The 25,311-nt window shown below is 42.6% G+C and overlaps 3 protein-coding genes across 4 annotated transcripts in view; 1 reads left to right on the top strand and 2 right to left on the bottom strand.

Annotated features, from left to right (window-relative positions):
• The first annotated feature begins 61 nt into the window (after positions 1-61).
• On the top strand, positions 62-1,850 carry LOC120046921 (insulin-like). The gene is given in 2 exon segments (XM_038992468.1): positions 62-179; positions 1,768-1,850. Coding segments are annotated over 2 exon segments (201 nt in total).
• Positions 1,851-4,737: 2,887 nt separating this feature from the next.
• LOC120047925 (hyaluronan mediated motility receptor-like) lies at positions 4,738-21,970 on the bottom strand. The gene is made up of 20 exons (XM_038993542.1): positions 21,856-21,970; positions 21,264-21,368; positions 21,018-21,097; positions 16,402-16,479; positions 15,878-16,066; positions 15,186-15,272; positions 14,765-14,876; positions 14,528-14,593; positions 14,360-14,433; positions 12,532-12,605; positions 11,968-12,335; positions 11,622-11,758; positions 11,265-11,500; positions 9,679-9,795; positions 8,917-9,117; positions 8,039-8,755; positions 7,715-7,781; positions 7,340-7,516; positions 6,958-7,113; positions 4,738-5,220 (listed from the first exon to the last, which is right to left on the bottom strand). Exons 1-19 carry the CDS (start codon positions 21,899-21,901, stop codon positions 6,961-6,963), a joined length of 3,084 nt encoding a protein of 1,027 aa, XP_038849470.1. The 5' UTR covers positions 21,902-21,970; the 3' UTR covers positions 4,738-5,220; positions 6,958-6,960.
• Positions 21,971-22,238: 268 nt separating this feature from the next.
• The window catches only part of cyfip2 (cytoplasmic FMR1 interacting protein 2), a 67,870-nt gene continuing 64,797 nt past the window's right edge, over positions 22,239-25,311 (bottom strand). For both annotated transcript variants that reach the window (XM_038993541.1, XM_038993540.1), the window contains one exon: positions 22,239-24,543. In XM_038993541.1, the coding sequence (XP_038849469.1) occupies positions 24,376-24,543 (168 nt within the window). In that variant the 3' untranslated portion in view covers positions 22,239-24,375. The remainder of the gene's footprint in view (positions 24,544-25,311) is intronic.

Raw genomic sequence — 25,311 nt, 5'->3', positions numbered from 1 at the left:
ATTGTATATGTCTATTGAAGTATGGTCTCTCTCTCTCCAGATCAGATATGTCTGTTGAACTATGGGCCCTGTCTGTTGTTACTGCTGGTCCTGTCATCCACGGGGGTCTGCTCAGCACCTGTGTGTCTCTCACCTGGTAGATGCCCTCTACCTGGTCTGTGGCGAACAAGGGATCCCCTAAAACCCCAACAGAACCCCCAGAGACCTACACCTGCAACACCTCATCTGTGAGACTGAGACCAGGGGTTGATTTGGAGGGTGGCACTATGTTCAATACATGTTGCTCTTATCATAAGCCAACATTTTGAAAGAGAGGGTATATTGTTAAAGGGATACTTCAGGATTTTGGCAACGAGGCCCTGTATCTACTTCCCCATTGTCATATGAACTAGTGGATACCATTTATGTCTCTGTGTCCAGTATGAAGGAAGGAAGTTAGTTTTGCGAGCCAATGCTAACTAATGTTAAATGACTGGAAGTCTATGGGTATCTGCTAGCATGCTTACCTGTAACCTTTAATAAGTCTGTAGCCCCCCCTCCCCTCTCCATACACTCTCATAGCTTTTCATATTGATCTTTTGGGACCGTTCCTAACTACCACGTTCGTGTGAGAAATCACAATAAGAATCGTGTGAATTCTCCAGATTATATTCTCTCCTAGAACATGATCCATGTGGATCTATCCAGATTCCTCATTATATTCTCTCCTAGAACATGATCTAAGTGGATCTAAACAGATTCCTCATTATATTCTCTCCCAGAACATTATCTATGTGGATCTATCCAGATTCCTCATTATATTCTCTCCTAGAACATTATCTAAGTGGATCTAAACAGATTCCTCATTATATTCTCTCCTAGAACATGACCTAAGTGGATCTAAACAGATTCCTCATTATATTCTCTCCCAGAACATGATCTATGTGGATCTATCCAGATTCCTCATTATATTCTCTCCCAGAACATTATCTAAGTGGATCTAAACAGATTCCTCATGTATTCTCTCCTAGAACATTATCTAAGTGGATCTAAACAGATTCCTCATTATATTCTCTCCTAGAACATGACCTAAGTGGATCTAAACAGATTCCTCATTATATTCTCTCCTAGAACATGACCTAAGTGGATCTAAACAGATTCCTCATTATATTCTCTCCTAGAACATGACCTAAGTGGATCTAAACAGATTCCTCATTATATTCTCTCCCAGAACATGATCTAAGTGGATCTAAACAGATTCCTCATTATATTCTCTCCTAGAACATGATCTAAGTGGATCTGACACCTCAGTTAAAACCCCATTGACGTGTCTGAAGTTAACTTTACTTTAGAGGTAGGAAGTTGTGACACACCTGTCAGACCTCTCCTCTGAAGGATGTGAAGAGCCTTAAACAAGACTAAACGGATTGTGAAGATCTGATGACACGCCCATTAATTCTCTGTTAAACAGCCAACAGTCTAAATAGTATTTTGAAGGAGTGGAGGTTTGCTGATATGCTTTACTTCACAGCTTTTGGGAACTCTCTCTCTACATACCCCCCTCCATCTACATCCCCCTCCCTCTTTCTACAAGCACTCTCTCTACATCCTTCTCTCCCTCTACATACCTCCCTCCCTCTACATACTTCCCTCTCTCTACATACCCCTCCCTCTCCATCCTTCTCTCTTTCTACATTCCTCTCTCCCTCTACATCAAAGGGTCCCTGTCTAAGAGGAGCAGACAGGGTTGGAGGGTGAAGCAGGAACGTCCGTGAAAGGACCATAAAGATCAGAAGGTGAAGAGAGGCATTGTGTAACAGTGCTGTCATAAGCCAAGTAGCTTCAGCCACCTGCAGAGCTACTGCGACTGACTGACGGAATCGAATCATATCCTACACTATTGACAAGAGTGCAGACTAACCTCAAGTGCTACTGGTGGAAGGAAGGATCATGTAAATCTAGTATAAAACAATTGGGGGGAGTATAAAAAAATTAACATTTGTATGACCAGTAACCTTAGACTGTGAGTTGGAATGTTGACAGTGGGTCTTAGTTCCAGTGTGGTAAGTTACAAAGGAGAAGGAAGGAGATAACAATCGGGGGTAAAAAACCTTGAGGCAAGACAATGTCTGCAGAGTGTGATGGGATTGCAGTCCTAGAGTGCCCTCTACTGGCTACAGAGGGATATAGCTGTTAACATCAGGAGACAAGCAGCAGAGCAATGTATTTAAAGAACTGGGACATTGAGGTTTAAGCCAGTGTGAATTTACCAACGCACCCCATTAAAACATGGGGAATATAAATAATGATATGCAACAATGTCTAGAATTAGAACAATATTCAAAATTCACTGACTGTACAAAACATTAGGTACTCTTTCCATGACAGACTGACCAGGTGAAAGCTAGGATCCTCTTATTGATTCATATCAGTGTAGATGAAGGGGAGGACACAGGTTAAAGAAGGATGTTTAAGCCTTGAGGGCTCCCGAGTGGCGCAGCGGTCTAAGGTACTGCCTCTCAGTACTAGAGGTGTCACTACAGACCCTGGTTTGATTCCAGGCCGGGGTAGGATGTCATTGTAAATAAGAATGTTTTTAAATGACTTGCCTAGTTAAATAAAATAAGCTGTGAAGTAAAGCATAACATGAGACATGGATTGTGTATCTGTGCCATTCAGAGGGTGAATGGGGAAGACAAAATATTTAAGTGCCTTTGAATGGGGTATGGTAGTAGGTGCACCAGTTCGAGTAAGTCAAGAACTGCTATGCTGCTGGTTTTTAACACAACAGTTTCCTGTGTGCATCAAGCATGGTCCACCACCCAAAGGATATCCAGATAACTTCACAACTGTGGGGAGCACTGGAGTCAACCTGGGCCAGCATCCCTGTGGAACGCTTTTGACACCTTGTAGTCTATGTCCCGAAGAATTGAAGCTGTTCTGAGGGCAAACATGGACGCAAGTCAATATTGCAAAGGTGTTCCTAATGTTTATACACAAGTGTATATGCTCTTACTAGTATGTAAACTGATTCACAGTAGTGTCAAATCAAACTAGTAGAGGAGTCTAGAAGCCTGGGATGTTTAATACATTTAATTTCTTTGTTTAAAGTGTTAAAAATCCATAAATAACCATAAACAAGTCCCTGGCCGGCGAGGTATAACAAGGTCATTTCAACAGGCTGTGTGGGATGATCCCACTGGGATCCCTTATCGAATACAACACACTCGGGAACATCAATTCATTGAAAACAATCCTCCCGCTTCTCTCAGAGTGAAGGAGAAGGGCAAACATTGAGCTTTATTTAGAAAAGAGTCAGTATTTTGGAAGAATACAATTATATATATATTTTTTTACAAAGTCAAAAAGAGAGAAGTTTCCTCCTCTGGAAAGAAAACTACCAAAAAATGTTGATTACACACAAAATAAGTCATGCTAAAATGATTCTAGCTGAAACATCTACAGTGCCTTCAGAAAGTATTCAGACCCCTTCACTTTTTCACGTGACAGCCTTACTCTAAAATGGATTAAATAAAACGTTTTTCCTCAATCTACACACAATATACCATAATGACAAAAAGAAAACAGGCAAAACATGTTTGGCTAATTTATTCAAGATAAAACTGAAATACCTTATTTACATATGTATTTAGACCCTTTGCTATGAGACTCTAAATTGAGCTCTGGTGCATCCTGTTTCCATTGATCATCCATGAGATATTGCTACAACTTGATTAGAGTCCACCTGTGGTAAATTCTATTGATTGGACATGATCTGGAAAGGCACACACACACCTGTCTAAACAAGGTCCCACAGTTGACTGCATGTCAGAGCAAAAACCAAGACAGGAGGTCGAAGGAATTGTCCGTAGAGCTCCGAGACAGGATTGTGTCGGGGCACAGATCTGGAGGAGGGTACCAACACATTTCTAAAGCATTGAAGGTCCCCAGGAACACAGTGGCCTCCATCATTCTTAAATGGAAGAAGTTCGGAACCACCAAGACTCTGAGCAATCGTGGGAGAAGGGCCTTGGTCAGTGAGGTGACCAAGAACCCGATGGTCACTCTAACAGAGCTCCAGCGTTCCTCTGTGAAGATGGGAGAACCTTCCAGAAGGACAACCATCTCTGCAGCACTCCACCAATCAGGCCTTTAAGGTAGAGTGGACAGATGGAAGCCACTCCTCAGTAAAAGGCACATGACAACCCGCTTGGAGTTTGCCAAAAGGCACCTGGTCTGTTGAAACCAAGATCGAACTCTTTGGCCTGAATGCCAAGCATCACGTCTGGAGGAAACCTGGCACCATCCCCCGGTGAATCACGGTGTTGGCAGCGTCATGCTGTGGGGATGTTTTTCAGCAGCAGGGGCTGGGAAACTAGTCAGGATCGAGGGAAAGATGAACGGAGCAAAGTACAGAGAGATCCTTTATGAAAGGTCCAGAGCGCTCAGGACCTGACTGGGGCGAAGGTTCACCTTCCAACGGGATAACGACCCTAAGCACACAGCCAAGACAACGCAGGAGTGGCTTCGGGACAAGTCTCTGAGTGACCCAGCCAGAGCCCGGACTTGAACCCGATCGAACATCTCTGGAGACATGAAAATAGCTGGGCACCGACCCTCCACCTGACAGAGCTTGAGAGGATCTGCAGAGAATGGGATAAACTCCCCAAATACAGGTGTGCCAAGCATGTAGCCTCATACCAAAGAAGACTTGAGGCTGTAATCGCTGCCCAAAGTGATTCAACAAAGTACTGAGTAAAGGGTCTGAATACTTATGTAAAATGTGAGTTTTTATTTTTAAAAAGCTGTTTTTGCTTTGTCATTGTGGGTATTGTGTGTAGATTGAAAAAAAACGAAACAATTGAGTCCATTTTAGGATAAGGAGGTAACATGAAAAAGTCAAGAGGTCTGACTTTCCAAATGCACTGTGTATTTGCATTATACAAAACTGTTATGTTGAACAAACAAACATTTATTTAGTGCTTAATATGAATGCTTATGTAGCAAAAGAAAGACGACAGGGGCATGCTTCATGCTGAAACAGATATCATTCACACGTTGGTTCTGATGGCTCTATAGGATGGTAAAATAAAGGCATTTGTTTCCCCTAAAACATATACAGGGTTGCAAACACCAACACCCTCATGACTCAAAATGATTTGTCCTGTTCACTCAGGGCAGTTGGTGCCTTCTACTAGTGTCTGGCCATTGTCGGTCTGTGTAACTTTCAACAGCGGTTTCCTGAAAGAGACAGGATTAGGGTTAGTTGCAGCATTTTTCTTCGGGGAAAATTTCTGACGATCAAATATCCTACAGAGTTTTATCCAAATAGGCTATTTATCTACAGTATCCATACATAATAAGCAATGTTCCCTCTACGCTGTGCACATGTGTGGCTGCGATCCTCCTCCAGGACAGCCAGTCAAAAGATGCCAGAGAGGTTGAACTTCACTGAGTTCGCCCCACTAGTTCACACTATATAGTTTACTCTGTGATCAAATCAAAATTATATAAAATCAGCCCCTTTTCAATGCAACAAATCAAAACAAATCTAACCCTGCAAGATTTAATCTGGGGGTAGGACACGAGCGGTCTTAAAATCACCTGTGAGCGAATTAGCTTTTCAGATCAGAGCCGCACATGTGCACATCAGTTGATTTTCTTTGCTAGTTAGCAAGTTATTAGCAGTGATAGATAAGTATGTCAGCAATGGGGAGTTACTGCTTCCACAAAACGTGGAGGCTACATTTCAAGCCATCTTTGAAAAGCCAGTCAGGTAAAAAGCTTATGTCTTAATAAAAAGGGGCAGTGTTGTATTTTGAGACAGGCTTGACTATGCAAATAAGCCCATATGCAGAGGGCTAGTCTACGTTGTCTAATGCTCTGTATAGTAATAATAATTCATTATATTTTGTAAAGTGGTTTCTTGCATCATACAACACAAAACAATTTACAGTCACCTATTTGGCCCACGGTGTTACAGACCAAGTACAAAATAATTTATTAATGTCAAGCCCTTCATAATGTAAGTCTCATGCAATGTAGGCCTGCATTGCACACCACATGTAGGGTATATCATAGAAATCAAAAGCTATTTCAACGTGAAAATGTTATGGGATTTGCGCCATTGGTTTTGTTGGAAGGCCTACATAATGGTCCAATAACCTATTGGCTACTGTCTAAAACTGTAAGGGTACAGCCTCAGAGTTCACTGTAAACCATGCAGGAAGTTGCACAAAATTCTCACAACGTTTAAGTTTCTGGTCAAAAAAGGGGCTCATTGCCACCAAAATGTTGAGGAAACATTGATAATAGGTAACTCATGTAAAACAGGCACCATGTCTGTAAAACACAAATAATGTAAAAATAAATATATAATAATTTGTCCTCCGATGAGGGGGGGGGGGGGGGGGGGGGGGGGGGGCTTGGCAGGTGGTGGTAGTATATTTTAGATTTAAAAATGGCTTCTGAAGTTTGCAATTTCAGACTTGATTTTCCCTCCCGAAAAATGTATCAACCCCAAAAAGAATGTCCATTAATTATAATCCACATAACTCACATTTCTTGTTGCTGCAGGATTATTTTCCTGCTATAGCAACCTGGCGCAAATTAAGATCCTACACCTGTAGCTTGCCTGATTTACAATGTTAAATAGGCATTAGTGGACATTTCTGTCAGTTCTTGGGAGGTTCAACTAGAAAAAGCATTCATAAAATACATGAAGACTTCTCCCCTGTGCAAAAAAACAGCTGTGTCACAGGTCGGGCCAAGTTGTTGTTGCAAGTCCACTATGAGAGGACGAACTCAAGGCAAAGGCAGAGTAGAGGTGATGCCATTGAAAGACAACTTGAACCAATCACCATGCAGCCGACGTGATTGGATATTTTCTGCCGAACAATGCATCCAACAATGTTTGTGTGCCAGTTGTCAGGTCTTAAAAATAAAAATACAAAAAATTGGCCAAAAGCTGTCAATTACCCGCTAAAGGAAATGCTGGTGTGTCAGAGGTGTGGCAGCAGGCTGCTGGTTCTCCTTGCTGTCCTGGTTGTTGAAGGCTTTGCTGGGGTCAACCCTGCGTTGGGGCTGGCCTCCCTTCTTCTGGCGGGACACCTGGGCACGCAGCTTAGACAGCTCCTACACACACAAACTTTACAATCATGTCTGACTGTAGTACACCCAAAAACCTTTTATCAACACCCAGTCCCTTCGTGGATTTAAAAGAAGTGGATATATGAAAACAATAATGGTGAAACTCCTACTCCACAATTTGGTGGCAACTAAAGTGTATTTGTTGCTATAATCATATTTTGTTTACTTTAAACAATATAGCCTATGCTTATATTTAAATCAGCAAACTGACCTGTTTGAGGGAAATGTTCTCATCTTTGAGCTTCACCACATGTCTGATCTTCTGTTTCTGGTTCTGGTGGCCCAGCAGACGAGCGTAGGCGTCCGCTAGCCGTGTTAGCTCCTCCTGGTTCGCCCCGTTCTCGTTCAGTAGCGAGTCCCGCTCCGCAGCAAACCCATTCAGCTGCTCCTGCAGGGCCAAACCAACCCGGAAGCAGAGATGGGGGAACATAGAATTTAAAAAACAGTGAATTGGGCCCATGTTTAAGTCAATGACCCCTTCTACTCATACTACTTCTATGGGGGAATATAATTGAACATTGACAATACATAAGTAAACATAACACTCAGATGAAGTACATTTCCCACAACGCAGCAGTGGACTGACCTGGAAGGGCTTGACCTTGGCGTAGAGCTCCTCGTACTGTCTCCTCCAGTGTTCCGTCTCTGCATCACTGAGAGAGGAAAGGACAGTGTATTTAGAGTCTATCCTATTGTCTTATAATACCATTGTCTTCTACTTGATGATCTGGGTCTATATTCATAGTCTCAGTAGGGTGCTGATCCAGGATCAGTTCCCCGCCTGTCCATGCAATTGTATTTACTAATTCATCTAAAAGGGAAAACTAGGGAAACAACCTTAAGACAGTTCATGAATACAGGCCCTGCACTTCATAGCCCAGTAAGTCAGTCAGTCAGTGGTCCTCCTCACCTCTTGTCTTGAGTCTCCAGCAGCATTCTCTGGAAGTCTCTTCTCTGTTCCTCCATCTCCCAATAGAGAGTCACTTTCTCCTGGACCACCACATCCACCTGGCTCTGGAGAGAAACCTCCTGGACCACCACATCCACCTGGCTCTGGAGAGAAACCTCCTGGACCACCACATCCACCTGGCTCTGGAGAGAAACCTTCTCTTCCATCAGTTCTACCTGGTTCTGAAGGCCCTGTTTGTCTATTTCAAACACCACTACTGTTTTCAGATCATCCCTCTCTTTCTCTACCTCCTTCATGTGGTTCTCTAGAGATGGCAGATATTTCTTTACCTGGTCCTCCATCTTCTCCGACTGGTTTTGAAGGCTCAGTTTCTCCTTCTCCACCTCCCCTACCAAGCACTGAAGAGTTAGCTTCTCCTCCTCTACCCCCTCCACCAGTCTCTCTCGCCCCCCAACCTCCTCTGACATCCCATGCTTCAACTCTCTCCTCTGCACATCCCCCTCTCCTTTCTCCTGCTCCAGTAGCCTCTGCACCCCCTCTTTAGTTTGCTTAAATAGCCTTTGAAGCTCCTCTTTCTCCTCTCTAGCTTGCTGGAGTAGCCTTTGCACCTCCTCTTTTTCCATCCTCTCCTCCTGCAGCTGTCTCTGCAACACCTCCTCAGCCTTCTTCATTTCATCATCTCTCTGAGCTAGACGTGTCTGTACCTCGAACAGAATTCTAGAGATGGGGGGAGAGAGAGAATGGAGAGGGGAGAGAGAGAGAATGGACGGGGGGGAAGAGAGAATGGAGGGCGAAAGAGTCAGAGGGGGGAGAGTCAGTCAAAATCCCATCAACATGCACATTCAATCACCAGATAATGAGAAGCCTTATGAGCTCACCTTGCATACTCCTTTCTGGCTTTCTCCTGAACCTGCTGGTTAGCTTGATGTTTCTCCTGTTCCTCCTCCATCTCCTCCCTCAGATTTTCCACCTCCTCCTCCTCCTGTTGATTCACTCTCTCCATCTGCTTAGTCACCCTCTCCACCTCCTCCTCCAGCGCTCTACTCCTCTCCTCTGCTCCCCTCAGGGCCTGTCTGGTGCTGGTGGAACAAAATACACATTTTTATGTCTTAAAGCCCATTTATGCTCGATCCGGAGTGCGGAGGCTCTGTACGGAGGGTGTGACAATTGTGGAGGCTCAGGAGGCCAAATCAAGCTCCGTACGGCGATACCGTGCTCCTCCCAAATTTTGTAACAATGCTGAGGGCTCTGTATAGCGCCGCATGATTGGTTGACGGTAGGTGGGGGCGGTATATCCTGTATAAACAAACGCACTTCCTTGACAACTTCATTCACAACAGCTCAGCTCCACGAAGCACAAGAAGTATGACTGTCCTGAACGGTCCGTAAATGCTGTACTGACACTACAGATTCTGGATTGACCATACAAATTGCCTTTACAGAGCCATGACTGCTAATACTTTACCCCAAAGTTAAAGGGACAGTTCACTTAACATCTGAAACTGCATTTTTTCCATCTGTCAAAAGATAACTTTAGTGAAACAAAAGTGAAACTTTTTTCCTTGTGAAAGGAGAGTGAAAGACAAACGGTCCCTTTAAGCACATTTGTACTGGACAACAGGGCAGGGTCAACTCTTTACCTCTCCAGTTCAGTGGCCATGTGTCCTATCTTGCTGAGGGAGGCGGTGTGTTCCTCCTGCAGCCTCCTCGTTTCAGCACAGTGCACCTTCTCCAACGCCTCCACGTCACTGCTCCTCCTGGAAGGAGATGCAACGCACACCATTGAAAGGAGCAGTTTGAGCAAAGGTGAGGTGCATTATCCCTAATCTTGATCATATAACAGGGGTCGACATTAACACACAAGCAGAATATAGATTTAAGTTGTCCGAATGGAAAAGTAAAAATTAAAAAAAATCCCAGTATGAAACTTTTACGCCGATCAGAAATAGGATCAGATGGTTCTCTGGATGGATGTTTTAGTAGCTGTTCTCCCTATTTCTGCAGACCGCATTAGAGTACAACTGGATTGTATCTTGTTCAAATCACCAGGGCCGGTTGCTATGAGCTACGCCCAAGCATAAATTCTAAGCCTATTAGGGAGCAGGCGTAGGGTGTTGAAGGTTTCTGATCAGTGATAGATGAACCAACAAACAGAAGAGCTGTACCCCCTCCACTTATTAGCCCAGCCAGAGATTACGGCGATTCGGTGAAACAAAATCCCATTGATTGATGAATCTATCACACAAGTCATGGGTGTTTGGTTGGGAGCAGGCTACTACACTAGTGAAGAGGAAAATAATCCACTCGTTGAGATGAGCAAACTAGACTAAAGATGATAATGAGCATTCACCTCAGCGAACATTTTCTCAACCCAATTGTAAGCAAATATCCAAAACGGAGATTCAATGACAACCAAAATCTGACATTGATTGATTTAGTCAAGACGGGTACCCGTGGCCCAACGCTCCCCGTGGCCCAACGCTCGTCCCATAGCAGAGCGATGATGCTGTCTCAATCAATACAGTGCTGAAAGGACCCTCTATTCCACACGCGGCTATTGCTTTCATTTAGTAACAGTTGGGTGACTTTGGGAGTTTCAGTAAGCAACAAATGTGACATGCCTTCAACTGCATTAGCCTGCTTTATTCCAATGTTTTCATCATTCAGTGATAATCATTCCCATAGAATATTTTAGCCTTACAAGGTTATAGATAAGCATGTCTTAATTAGTTATCTTGCTTAGAAGCAGCCTAACATAGCAATTTGACCCCTGATTAATTGAATGAGGTAATTATTTTATGAAGACAAAAAGTATTTGGTTGTAATTGTAATGTTGCAGTATTTTATAGGCTATGAAGGGTGGCTAACCATCCTCCAGGAGAGCCTTAAAGGGGCACTGCTGTATTTTGGAGACAGACTTGAATATGCAAAGAAGCCAATAGGCAGAGTGAAGCCTACATTTATGTCTGATTCTCTATGGTAGCAATAATAATGATAATAATGCATTTTATTTGATGGCTAAAAAAGCCCTGCATAATGAGTAACTATTTGGGATACAAGATCAATGATTGAGTCCAGTCTGACTGCAGCTAAACTCCACGACAACTCCAGTCAAGATACTTTTAAAAAAATTAAACACTATTTCAAAGCCGACAGAGCCCGTTTCATTCATTCATTCTCTGTTTAGTTCTACTCCCCCCGCTTCCAAACCCCCCCCACTCCTCACCTTTCAAGCAGTGCTCTGGTCTCAGTCAGTTCCCTCTTCATCTCAGTCTTCTCCTGCTGAAAACTCTGTAAGGCCTCCTCTCTCCTCTTCTCCTCCTCTTCCCTCCTCTCTTCCTGCAACTCCAGAACCGACAGCTCCACTAGAGCCTCCTCCAACTCATCCTCCAACTGTTTCCTCTCGTCCTCGGTCTCCTCCCTAACTCTCTCCAGCCCCGAGGCCAGGGAGGCTGCACGCTCCTGGGGAGAAAGAGAGACACAGAACCAGTAAGTAGTGGAGGTGAGTATTCTACTCTGCAGTCAGATGTAGGATTTTAAATGGGGGCCATATTGGAGCCAAGTCACCCCCAACACCATTAACCTTTTCCTTCTTCAGCTCCTCAGCCAGGGAGCTGTGTGTCTGCACCAGCTGCTCCTGCACCTCCTTCTCACTCCTCCAGTTCTCCTGCAGGAGACTCAGCTCTGCAGTCAGCTCCTCCACTCTCCCCTGGCCCCTACCTAAAGACAGATACACACAGACACTTGGTATAGAGCCCACACTGATAACAGCAACCTGGAGACATTTCTCTAAAACCCTGACTCTTCCTGATTCCTGACAATTGCTGATAAATCTGCTTAAGATAAGTTCCCATTAGACCCATTCTTCCCATTAGTTTAGGGTATGTCAGTATTATAATTAGGGAGTAATGCTGTATGTATTTGTTTACTTCTCTCCTCCTCCAGGATTTTGCACTTCTCTCCCAGGTGAGCTACTCTCTCATCCAGCTCCTCCACTGTCCTCCTCAGCACCTCCCTCAGATGCACTACCTCCGCATCCTGTTGCCGCACTGCCCTCTGGGAGTCAGACACTTCCTGGTTGGCCCGCTGCATCTGTGTTTCCATCTCTCCCAATACCTTCTGGGAGGACGTCAGCTCCGCCTCTCGCCGCTCCAGAAGCTTCTCGGTCTCCTTCAAAGCATCCCGGGAAGCCTGCAGGTCCTGTTGACCTTTCTCTGACTCCTCCTCCTTCTGACGGAGAATGTTCTGAGAGTTCCGGAGCTCCGCGGTGCACTGCTCCAGTTTCTGCTCAAGATGACTGAGAGAAAAGGACATGGCATGAGATCAAATGTTTTTGTTTTGCATGTCAACCAAGACAATTAGGAAACTGATGTCATCAATTTCAACGCAGAGAGACATAAGAGATCGAGAGGACAGCATTCTTCACAAATAAAGCCATTCATTTATATTATTCTGAAAGCAGTTGTTCAGGGAAGAGATGTACATTTGCTCACCCCAGTTTCTCGTGCTGAGACTCAGACATGCTGTTCTCCATCTCTGTCTTCTTACGAAGCTTCATACGCAGGTCCTAAGGAGACATAACAGCATGTTATAACAGTTTATAACATCTAAATTATAATTTCCACACCCCGATGTAAGCACGATCATGGACTATTCAAGTAGTTTCTCCATACACATTTCTCCTTCAGTAAACAGTATGGTGTTAGGATAGATACAGTTGAAGGCGGAAGTTTACATACACCTTAACTGAGTTTAAATGTATTTGGCTTTCACAATTTCTGACATTTAATCCTAGTAAAAATTCCCTTTCTTAGGTCAGTTAGATTCACCACTATTTTAAGAATGTGAAATGTCAGAATAATAGTAGAGAATGATTTTTCAGCTTTTATTTCATCACATTCCCAGTGGGTCCGCAGATTCAATACACTCAATTAGTATTTGGTAGCAATGACTAAGTTGTTTAACTTGGGTCAAACGTTTCAGGTAGCCTTCCACAAGCTTCCCACAATAAGTTGGATGCATTTTGGCCCATTCCTCCTGACAGAGCTGGTGTAACCGAGTCAGGTTTGTAGGCCTCCCTGCTCGCACACGCCTTTTCAGTTCTGCCCACAAATTTTCTATGGGATTGAGGTCAGGACTTTGTGATGGCCACTCCAATACCTTGACTTTGTTGTCCTTAAGCCATTTTGCTTTGGAAGTATGCTTGGGGTCATTGTCCATTAGGAAAACCTATTTGCGACCAAGCTTTAACTTCCCGACTGATGTTTTGAGATGTTGCTTCAATATATCCACATATTTTTTCTTCCTCATGAAGCCATCTATTTTGTGAAGTGCACCAGTCTCTCCTGCAGCAAAGCACCCCCACAACATGATGCTTCACGGTTGGGATGGTGTTCTTCGGCTTGCAGTTCTATTTTTGTTTCATCAGACCAGAGGACATTTCTCCAAAAAGTATGATCTTTGTCCCCATGTGCAGTTGCAAACTGTAGTCTGGCTTTTTTATGGCGATTTTGGAGCAGTGGCTTCTTCCTTGCTGAGTGGCATTTCAGGTTATGTCGATATAGGACTCGTTTTACTGTGGATATAGATACTTTTGTACCCGTTTCCTCCAGCATCTTCACAAGGTCCTTCGCTGTTGTTCTGGGATTGATTTGCACTTTTCGCACCAAAGTACATTCATCTCTAGGAGACAGAACGCGTCTCCTTCCTGAGTGGTATGATGGCTGCGTGGTCCCATGGTGTTTATACTTGCATACTATAGTTTGTATAGATGAGCGTGGTACCTTCAGGTGTTTGGAAATTGCTCCCAAGGATGAACCAGACTTGTGGAGGTCTACAATTTTTTTTCCTGAGGTCTTGGCTGATTTCTTTTGATTTTCCCATGATGAGTTTGCAAAGTTTGAAGGTAGGACATGAAATACATCCACAGGTACACCTCCAATTGACTCAAATTATGTCAATTAGCATATAAGAAGCTTCTAAAGCCATGACATAATTTTCTGGAATTTTCCAAGCTGTTTAAAGGCACAGTCAACTTAGTGCATGTAAACTTCTGACCCACTGAATTAGTGATAGTGAATTAGAAGTGAAATAATCTGTCTGTAAACAATTCTTGGAAAAATGACTTGTGTCATGCACAAAGTAGATGTCCTAATTGACTTGCCAAAACTATACTTCGTTAACAAGAAATTTGTGGAGTGGTTGAAAAACGAGTTTTAGTGACTCCAACCTAAGTGTATGTAAACTTCTGACTTCAACTGTAGATAGGATAGATACACTAGATACATGTTTCTTCCCTCGGTGACCAGTATATGTTTATACCTGGATGTGGTCGTTGGCTGTGTCCAGGTAACCCTGAAGAACATTGACCTCCTCTCTCAGCTCCTGGATCATAGCTGAGAGACAGGGATACAGAACATTGTTAGAATGATGCTACCTAATTATACAGAAAAGGATGGGACAATGGACACACAGAGACAAACTACTTACCTTGCAGTGTACCCATCTCATTCTCCAGCTCCTCGTTGTGGACTTTGGTGTCGTGGTGGAGGTCCTCTGTGAAAACGAAACATTACATTTAAAAAAATATATTTTTAAAAATATTTCAGAGGCGCAGCACTTTGAACTAAACATTTTATAAATAAATGTGCTGTTTATAACGTTTAATTGATTGATAATAACTAGGCAGGCTAACGATGCTGTGTCAGTGAGGTCAGGTGGTCTCACCCAGGTCCTCGTTCCTCTCCCTCAGGGCGGTGAGTGTAGCTCTGGCTGCCTCCAGGTCTGTCTCCAGCAACTTCACCTGGCCCTCTGTACTGATCTGCAGGAAACTCAGCTCCTTATAGGACAACACAAATGTCACTCAACCAACCACACTGCTCAGAGACACTACACATGCAGGAAACACAGCTCCTGAACAAAAACCCAATATCAGCACACAATTTGATTTAGAGCGAGATGTACGCAAGGCAAACACCACTATACAGACAGGATAGTGAATGGTGTGTGAACAAGGACACTTTCAGTAGCCAAACATTGCAGATAGAAATGTGTATGAATAGAGCAGACGTAACTTATTCTACATAGCGTATTTCAATGTGAATATACGAAAACGCTGCGTACTACCGACGTGTCCCAGGTGTCGTACCTTGTCCTTGACATCCAGTTTGTTTCTTGCCTCCATCAGCTCCATAGACATAGACTGGAATCTCTTCTTAGTGGTGTCTGCAGAAACCTAGAGGAACACAACGACAACACAGTCAGACATTTACAAAACAAGGTACAAACAGAAAATGTGAACATTGGTTATTGGACAAGCTAGGGTAGTACCCATTGGTTATTGGACAAGCTAGGGTAGTACCCATTGGTTATTGGACAAGCTAGGGTAGTACCCATTGGTTATTGGACAAGCTAGGGTAGTACCCATTGGTTATTGGACAAGCTAGGGTAGTACCCATTGGTTATTGGACAAGCTAGGGTAGTACCCATTGGTTATTGGACAAGCTAGGGTAGTACCCATTGGTTATTGGACAAGCTAGGGTAGTACCCGATAGCAGGGTGGAAGTATTGTTTTGTCAACTAGACCCAGATGACACATAACCTATAACCATAACAACCAGTTTACACCTTTTTAACCCTGCAGCTAAAGACTTTTGCTTTAAGACTATTGGGCCGGTTTCCCAGACACAGATTAAGCCTAGTCCAAGACTAAAAATAATTCTTAATGGAGATTCTCCATTGAAATAGCTTTTAATTCCAGGATTAGACCAAATCAGTGGAAAAGCAGCCCATTGAGATGAGCATGCCAACTCTTGATTGTACCATCAAACACCACATTACCTTGTTCTTGAGGAACTCGTTAGTCTTCTTGAGCTCAGCCAGCTGTCTCTCCAGGGTGGTGAAGTTAGCTGCCAGACCAGTCTTCTCCCTGACCACAGAAGACAGCTTGGCCTTCACCTTCCTCAGCTCCTCCTCCAGGGTTACCAGGCGCCTGTCCTGCCCCCCGCGCTGCTGCACCAGAGAGCGGATCTACAGGAGGGAGGAGACGGTTAGTGTGTGCTAAAGCAGTGAATAAAAGAAACTTAGGGAGGAGGCTTCTAATGTTAACATGCATGAAACCAAGGCTTTTACGGTTAGATCCGCTCCCTGGTGCAGCAGCGGTGGTGGTTAGTGTGTTAGATTGAAGAATGAAGGCATGCATTAAGGTAGATCACAGCTGCTGTGATAACTGAAACTTGGCCACATCAATGATCAATCTTGTCACAATTTTTTTTTCTTCAACTGGTAACACTGACAATGTATGTATGCTATTGCGACAGACAAGACATATTTGCTCCTCAAACCAGTCTGTATAACTATACTACCTCTTTCTCCAGGAGTTTCTGCTGTTTCATCTGCATCGATAGGCCACTCTTGTCTTTCTTTGACATGGACCCGTCAACCTGGGTGAAGGAGGAACGGACGAATTAATCGCAAAGGAGAGCCATTGCATTAGGATTTAAGGGACAGTTCAGGATTTTGGCAATTAAGCTTTTTATCCATCAGATGAACCCATGGATACCATTTTTTTGTCTTTGCATTGAATTTGAAGGAAGCTGCCAACTAGTGTTATTGCTAAGTAGCATTAGCACAATGACTGGAAGTCTATGGGAACAGCTAGCATGCTAGACTTTCAGTCATTGTGCTAACACTAAGCATTGGCTTCCTTCATACATACTGGACAGACATAAAAATGGTATCCATGAGTTTCTGACTGGGGAAGTCGATAAAGGGCTTCATTGCCAAAATCTGAAACTATCCCTTTAACTTCTCTAGGGTAGGGGGCAGCATTTTCACGTTTGGATGAAAAGCATACCCAAATTAAACTGCCAGCTACTCATCCACAGACGATAAGATATGCATATTATTAGTAGATTTGGATAGAAAACACTCTGAAGTTTATAAAACTGTTTGAATCATGTCTGTGAGTATAACAGAACTTATTTAGCAGGCGAAACCCCGAGGACAAACCATTCAGATTTTTTTTTTTTTTAGGTCACTCTCTTTTCAATGAGGTTTCATTGGGAAACCAGATTTCTAAGCGACCTGCTTGCAGTTCCTACGGCTTCCACTCGATGTCAACAGTCTAGAGAAATTGGTTGAGGTTATTCCTTTGCGTAATGAAGAAATACGGCCATCTTGAAGTCGCGTCACTCTAGGTGTCCTGTTAGATTAGAAGCGCATGACCAGAAGGCATGCTACGGTTGGTTGGTTTTAATCCTGTTTTGAACACAGATCTTCCCGTCTTCAATTTGATCAATTATTAACGTTAAAAAATACCTAAAGTTGTATTACAAAAGTAAATAGAATTTGTTTGGCAAAGTTTACAGGTAACCTTTGAGATATTTTGTCGTCACGTTTGAGCAAGTTGGAACCTGTGTTTTTCTGGATCAAATGCGCCAAATAAATGGACATTTTGGATATATATCGACGGAATTAATCGACCAAAAGGACCATTTGTGATGTTTATGGGACATATTGGAGTGCCAACAACAGAAGCTCGTCAAAGGCATGAATTATATTTGTTATTTCTGCGTTTTGTGTCGTGCCTGCAGGGTTGGAATGTTTTCTCTCTTTTGTTTACTATGGTGCTAAGCTTAGATAATAGCATCGTATGCTTTCGCTGAAAAGCCTATTTGAATTCTGACATGTTGGCTGGATTCACAACCAGTGTATCTTTAATTTGGTATCTTTCATGTGTGATTTAATGAAAGTTTGATTTTATAGTAATTTTATAGTAATTAATTTGAATATGGCGCTCTGCATTTTCTCAGGCTTTTTGCCAAGTGAGACAGTAGCGTCCCGCCTAAACTCAGATTTTTTTATATAAATATTAACTTTACCGAACAAAACATACATGTATTGTGTAACATGAAGTCCTATGAGTGTCATCTGATGAAGATCATCAAAGGTTAGTGATTAATTTTATCTCTATTTCTGCTTTTTGTTACTGCTCTCTTTGGCTGGAAAAATGGCTGTCTTTTCTGTGACTTGGCTCATACCTAACATAATCGTTTGGTGCTTTCATCGTAAAATCTTTTTGAAATCGGACACTTTGGCTGGATTTACAAGTGTAGCTTTAAAATGGTGTAAAATACTTGTATGTTTGAGGAATTTAAATTATGGGATTTCTGTCGTTTTGAATTTGGCGCCCTGCAGTTTCACTGGCTGTTGACGAGGTGGGACGCTACCGTCCCACATACCCTAGAGAAGTTAAAGCACCAGGGTGTATTCATTAGTCGGATTCCATTGCAAAATATTTTGCAACAAACTGTTTACATCAAACGAAAATCGTTTTGCAAGGAAAACTAGAATTGATCAAGTACAATTTCAGGTAGGTCCCTCACTGTTTCATTATGTTTGCTTCCTCGAGTAAATTGTCTTATGTCACTGTAGAGCCTCCAGCCCTGCTCAATATGGCCCTTTTGTTCCCCCTCCCACACATGCGGTGATCTCACCTGGTTTAAACAGTGTCTCTAGAGACAAAACCTCTCTCATCATCACTCAATGACTAGGTTTACCTCCACTGTATTCACATCCTACCATACCCTGGATCCTACTGATCCTTGACTTCGGCGATGTCATTTACAAAATAGCCTCCAACACTCTACTCAGCAAATTGGATGCAGTCTATCATAGTGCCATCCATTTTGTCACCAAAGCCCCATATACTACCCACCACTGCGATCTGTATGCTCTCGTTGGCTGGCCCTTGCTTCATATTCGTCACCAAACCCACTGGCTCCAGGTCATCTATAAGTCTTTGCTAGTGTCGTGTCTTTGCTATCATTAAATTGAAGACTTATAGTTTATATCAAAGATTCCTGTAATTAGGGATTACGCGATCAACTGATTAATAACGTAACTAATTAACTATGAATTCGGGGGCACCAGGGAAAGTAGTCAGATTACAAAGTTATAATTTCCCAATATAACCTTTCAGATATTTTCATATCTGATCAATAGTCTTCTGATTAATGATTTATTTATTTTTACCTCACGTTAGTCTCATTCCAAACGTCGTAAATTGTTGGTTATCTGCACGAACCCAGTCTTCACTATGAGTCATCCATACATCAATTGTCTTAAATCATTTATTTATTACTAACTAAGTAATTCACAGAAATGCATAAACAAACAAACAAACTTAAAATGGTTACATGAAATGGGAGAAATATGCCCTAGTGGGCTGACCAGCATGGCGGCTTGTTAGACAAAGGGAAAATTGGGGGTCGACTCAGAAGTCACTAGAGTTCATAACTATAACAATTGACATGCTAATCCTTTACACATGAACGCTCACTCATTCGGGAACAATTGCAATCAATATATATATATATATTTACGCTCAGTGTGTCGTCTTGATCGCTGGAGGAAAGTTAGTTTCTGTTGGAGATTCGTCTGTCTCTGTCTTGGTTATTGTGGATAGTTCAGAGTGACATTCGTTATAGAATGGATGTTTCGGCAGTTGTCTTTCTTCGCGTTCAATGATACCGAATTCCTAGCTGCAAACTAGTAGTCAATATCAAAGACTTGTTCTTATTCGTCTAAGAGTTTAACCACGTGGTATGGTTAAAGATTCAGCAATGGTACTTAACCTTCGTTCTCCTCCTATGGAGAAAAAACATGGTCTGTTGATAATTTCTCAGAGTTGGGCTTTTATTCGGATAGCAGAAAGGGCTGTCCCAGGATGTCTGACCCAACTGGTTCAGGGGCGGGTCCTCGGATTTAGTTCAAATCAAAAGGGATTTGTATTTTTCTTCATTAAACAGTCCAAAATCATATTACACAATTATACAAACAGTATCATACTCACTCATTCATTTTATACAACAAACAGATGTTAACCTCATATCTGAGGTTATTATACAAACAGCGGTATGGTAATGTAGCCACACAGTCTCCCATGAGTTTCCCACATTGTGACGAACGGACCGGTTAATAGCTGGACTTTTCACCGATCTTTTATACTTTTGCAGGAACATGAAATCTGTTCGTACCTCAAGTTCTGTGAGGTGGAAGAAACTTCCTTTGTCCTGAAAGTTTACCCTCTCTCTAATACTGTTTGGCCATGAGGAGATTCTCAGGAATTTACGACGTCTCTCTGTGACCACAGCATGGGTTGAAGGAGGAAAGGGGGAGGCAGGGAGAGGGGGATGGGCTTTATGTACCTAAACAGGCAACGTCATGACACTAGGTAAAGCCCAGCCTTATCTCAGCTCACTGGTCACCATAGCAGCATCCACCCGTAGCACACGCGCCAGAAGTTATATTTCATTGGTCATCCCCAAAGCCAATTCCTCCTTTGGCTGCCTTTCCTTCCAGTTCTCTGCTGCCAACGACTGGAACGAATTGCAAAAATCACTGAAGCTAGAGACACATATCTCCCTCACTAAATTTAAGCATCAGCTGTCAGATCATTGCACCTGTTTCATAGCCCACCTGTAAATATCCCATCCAACTACCTCATCCCCTTATTATTATTTTTCTTGCTCCTTTGCACCCCAGTATTTCTACTTGCACATTAATCTTCTGCACATCTATCACTCCAGTGTTTAATTGCTAAATTGTAATTACTTCGGCACCGTGGCCTATTTATTGCCCTACCTCCCTAATCTTACCAATTTGCACACACTGTATATAGACTTTTCTATTGTGTTATTGACTCTACGTTTGTTTATTCCATGTGTAACTCTGTTGTTGTTTGTGTCGCACTATTTTGCTTTATCTTGGCCAGGTCGCAGTTGTAAATGACAACTTGTTCTCAACTGGCCTACCTGGTTAAATAAAGGTGAAATAAAAAAACAGTAAAGGTTTTCCATTGCAAAACATTTTGCAACGGAATCCGACTAATGAATAGACCCCAGTACTTCAAGGTTATCTTGATGATGTGGCTGTGCCAACCAGGGACAATGTGATTATTATGTGAACACCAACTTACCAGACCATCCACAGACATGGTCCTACGCACAGGTGACATGGGCACATCTTTAAAAGGAGATGGTGGTAGCATGCTGGGAGCTGAATTGGGAGGGAAGGGGAATTTGGAAATTAGAATGGTGTAGAAAGTAAAAACACATCTAGGTTGAATGACAGTCTAATCATAGATGTTTAAATATAGATCTATTGTCAATAGTATGAGGTATTTTTTTGACTAAAACTTCAGTTGTTTGACAGTTAAACTCACCATCACTGGCCATGAGCAGTTTGAAGCGCTCTGACCGGCGGAAAGAGGCAGGTCCCTTCACCTCTCCTGGTTTCAGCTCGTAGGTGCCGGGTGCTGGGGCGCAGCCTGAACAAAACATGTTGAAAACAAGACTTAGCCTGCGTTTACACAGGTAGCCCAATTCCCATATTTTGCTAAATTATTGTAAAAAAAACTGATTGGTCAAAAAGACAAATTAGTGAGAAAAATAGTAGAATTGGGCTGCCTGTGTAAACGCTGTGGGCTGGCTATCAACATAAGTAACGTTATCTAATTAGCTAGCTAACATGTAATAGCATGTAGCTAACGTAAACGACATGGATATTTTGCCCTTTGCTTGAATCTGAGTAAGGTTAGGCATTCCTAGACAGTTCTGCACTAGCTAGTTACCAAATCAACAATAAGTTAGCTAGCTAGTAAACAATGTTATACAAAATATTGTTGGACAGCTACGTTAACTAGATCAGAGCTAACGTTATATTAACTGTATAGTTAAAGCAACTAGGCAAAAGCAACACGTTAAGTTAGTTGGCTAGGTTCGATCAATTAAATCATGATCAATGATTTAATTTACCGATATTTTCATTAAATCGCTTCACTGGAGCTCTTGAAAAAGACATGGCTTAGGTTTGGAAGAAATAGTTCTCTAGAAAATCGGTAGCTGCAGATTAAGTTATAGCTAGTCACGATGAGAGCCAAAGCAGCGCTCCAAATGCAAAACACAAACCGAGCCGCTGTTGAAATTTCAAAACTACTTACGTCATAACCAATCGGAAAAGAGACGACACATACTTAACCAATCAGGGCAGAGGAAATTAGACTTCCGCCAGCGCCCACTGGCCCCTCCTTCACTGTGGCTATATTCAAATGTATTTACAGTATTTTTTTAAATTACAATGTACACGGTCATACATGATTCTTAATGAATTTCAGTTAGACATTTAATTAATGGAAATACAACAATTTAATTTCCCTTTGCAGGACCATTCATTGTACATCTTTATTTTCTCATTTTTGTATTTCAAAACATGATCACTTGTACAACAATATCATGAACAAAAACCTAAGGTCACAAATGTATCCGTAATGACAATATATCGCTTTCTTTTCATGCTAAAAGGTTCGAAAATGATGCATTGATAACTTTTACTTATCAACATATTCACCCATTCAATGAACAATAAAGGTGTAGTTGTGTGAATAAATAATACAAAAAGGACCATTGGAACCATAACAAAAAAATAAACAGAAAGGGGAAACTGAAAATGTGGTTGCCCCTTCATTGATGTAACGATCATTTTCCTTCATAAGAATAAAAAACTGGGACAAAATATTTTGATAACACTGCTTAAGCTAAAGGGGAAAAAAGTCAAACAATAGTGAATACATTTAGGAAATGGCCCTTTCTCCATCTCTGGTGTGTAATTCGTACCTAAACTGGAAAACGGCAACTACTTGATTCCTTTATTTCTTCTTCTATAGGAGGGAATGAACTCTACAGGAGTTAGCTTGGTCCCATTCACTCTCTGAACAAATCTAATACAGTAACATCATCCTGGCCTCTTTTTTATTTTACAATCAAGAAGTATTTCTAATGTTTTATTACAGAAAAAAACTAAAATAAAACACATTAGCGCAGATGATGTCAATAATTTGTAAAATAATAAACAATAACACTATTAAGCGCACATACAGAATATAAAAACGTTTCAATAGACTGACAAGACAGTAGGTGAGGTTTCTCATCAGTAGAGGCTAGTTATACCAAGGATGAAAAATGTAATTATTAATAATTAATTAAAAACAATAACAATTACAACACTCTAAACTACTATTTTTAGTTCAACAGTGAAATTTACAATGGAACAGAATACAAATATACTCAGAGCCTAAAACCCCCCAAAATATGGGTAAAAATAAATAAAAGCAACTCAGAAAAGCAGTCAAGTGTCCTTGTTATGCAGTCAAGTGTCCTTGTTATGCAGTCAAGTGTCCTTGTTATGAAACAGTAGGGTTGTGTGAGGGGAGAAGAGGTGAGGTGAGGCTAACTACTCCTATGACACTGGTTTACTATGCTTGGGTATGTCCAGGGAGATGTGGGCTGCATCCAAATGGAACCCTATTCTCTATATAGTGCATTACCTTTGACCAGAGCCCTGTAGGGCGCTGGTCAAAAGTAGTGCACTATATAGGGAATAGGGTGCCATTTGGGGCACTCATGTGTTAGCTTCTGGGATTCATGAATTCATTCGTTGACTTGTGCGATGATCATATCATGGATGTTATGGGGGGAAATTACACTGATGACATTGGTGTTATTAAGTATCATCATAATACTTAGCACCCGTGTGGACTTCAATAAGCAATTCAATAAATGGCCATTAGGTTTGCTTTCATATGTAATCTACGAAATAATAATCTCAGGTTATAGGTCATTTCAGAATCTGATTATTTGTATGCGTTGAGGTTTTGGAGTTTATTCCAGCATATCTATCATCTTTTATGAAGGTTGATTGTTGTTGCTCACTAAATGGTTTCTCAGAGATATCTGATAGACTGTTGATTGTGACTAGAGGGGAAGCAGAGTGGTACTGCAGATCTGTAACCACTCAGGATTGGCAGTTGTGTGTTACTGAGGCCATCCATGTGACATATATCTCTCGGGACAGGAGAAGGCATGCTGGGTGTGAGAGTCACATGGGTTGAGAACAGAAAAACTAACATCTGAAAACACCCACAACTCTAAAACTAGACTGTGGTTTTGGGCCAAACATATTCAGAGTTCAGAAAACTCCGTTTGAGATTTAGACTTTTTAATGGACGCCATGTTGCCACCAAAAGTTCCAAGACAGCTGCATTTTAGAATGCAAATTGGAATGTCATTGGTATGGAATATTTGATGCCAAAATGGTGTACAGTCATACAGAACTCTGGAATCCTAAGGCTCTGAGAGTCTGAGTACAAGGCCAAAGAAAGGCAGAGTGTGTGGTGATGATTTGGGTTGGTGTGTGTGTATTTGTACTGTGTGTGTGCGTGGGACATGTGTGGCTTGTGTGTGTAGCATGTGTGTGTGTATGTAGCGTGTGTGTTCTTCTCAGCATGTTGTGGCCAGGGACTGGTGTATAGGTGGCTGGAAGCAGCGGACATGCTCCACGGTGGAACTATCCGTCTCCACAGCCTTCATGTACTTGTTAAGGATGGCAAAGATCTCATTGTTCAGGATCTGGTACTTCCTGATCCGATCAGCCATCTTCTTCAGCGGCTGTGGAGAGAGAGAGAGAGAGAGAGAGAGAGAGATAGAGAGGGAGGGATAGCGAGAGAGAGAGAGAGAGAGAGAGAGAGAGAGAGAGAGAGAGAGAGAGAGAGAGAGAGAGGGATAGCGAGAGAGAGAGAGAGAGAGAGAGAGGAGGATAGCGAGAGAGAGAGAGAGAGAGAGGGAGGGATAGCGAGAGAGAGAGAGAGAGAGAGAGAGAGAGAGGGAGGGAGGGATAGCGAGAGAGAGAGAGAGAGGGAGGGAGGGATAGCGAGAGAGAGAGAGAGAGAGGGAGGGAGGGATAGCGAGAGAGAGAGAGAGAGAGAGAGGGAGGGAGGGATAGCGAGAGAGAGAGAGAGAGAGGGAGGGAGGGATAGCGAGAGAGAGAGAGAGAGGGAGGGAGGGATAGCGAGAGAGAGAGAGAGAGGGAGGGAGGGATAGCGAGAGAGAGAGAGAGAGAGAGAGGGAGGGAGGGATAGCGAGAGAGAGAGAGGGAGAGGGAGGGAGGGATAGCGAGAGAGAGAGAGAGAGGGAGGGAGGGATAGCGAGAGAGAGAGAGAGAGGGAGGGAGGGATAGCGAGAGAGAGAGAGAGAGAGAGAGGGAGGGAGGGATAGCGAGAGAGAGAGAGAGAGAGGGAGGGAAGGATAGCGAGAGAGAGAGAGAGGGAGGGAGGGATAGCGAGAGAGAGAGAGGGAGGGAGGGATAGCGAGAGAGATAGAGGGAGAGGGAGGGATAGCGAGAGAGAGAGAGGGAGAGGGAGGGATAGCGAGAGAGAG

The sequence above is a fragment of the Salvelinus namaycush genome, chromosome 5, assembly GCF_016432855.1.
Source record: "Salvelinus namaycush isolate Seneca chromosome 5, SaNama_1.0, whole genome shotgun sequence".
In the NCBI taxonomy this organism is placed as follows: Eukaryota; Metazoa; Chordata; class Actinopteri; order Salmoniformes; family Salmonidae; genus Salvelinus; species Salvelinus namaycush.
This window is presented reverse-complemented; position numbering and strand designations above follow the sequence as displayed.

Coding starts and splice junctions, on each gene's coding strand:
- LOC120047925 (XM_038993542.1), bottom strand. CDS start 21,901: ATGTCTTTTTCAAGAGCTCCAGTGAAGCGATTTAATGAAAATATCG. Junction 21,098..21,263: donor ACTGCTCATGGCCAGTGATG/GTGAGTTTAACT, acceptor CTCCCAATTCAG/CTCCCAGCATGCTACCACCA. Junction 16,067..16,401: donor AGAAACTCCTGGAGAAAGAG/GTAGTATAGTTA, acceptor TCCCTCCTGTAG/ATCCGCTCTCTGGTGCAGCA.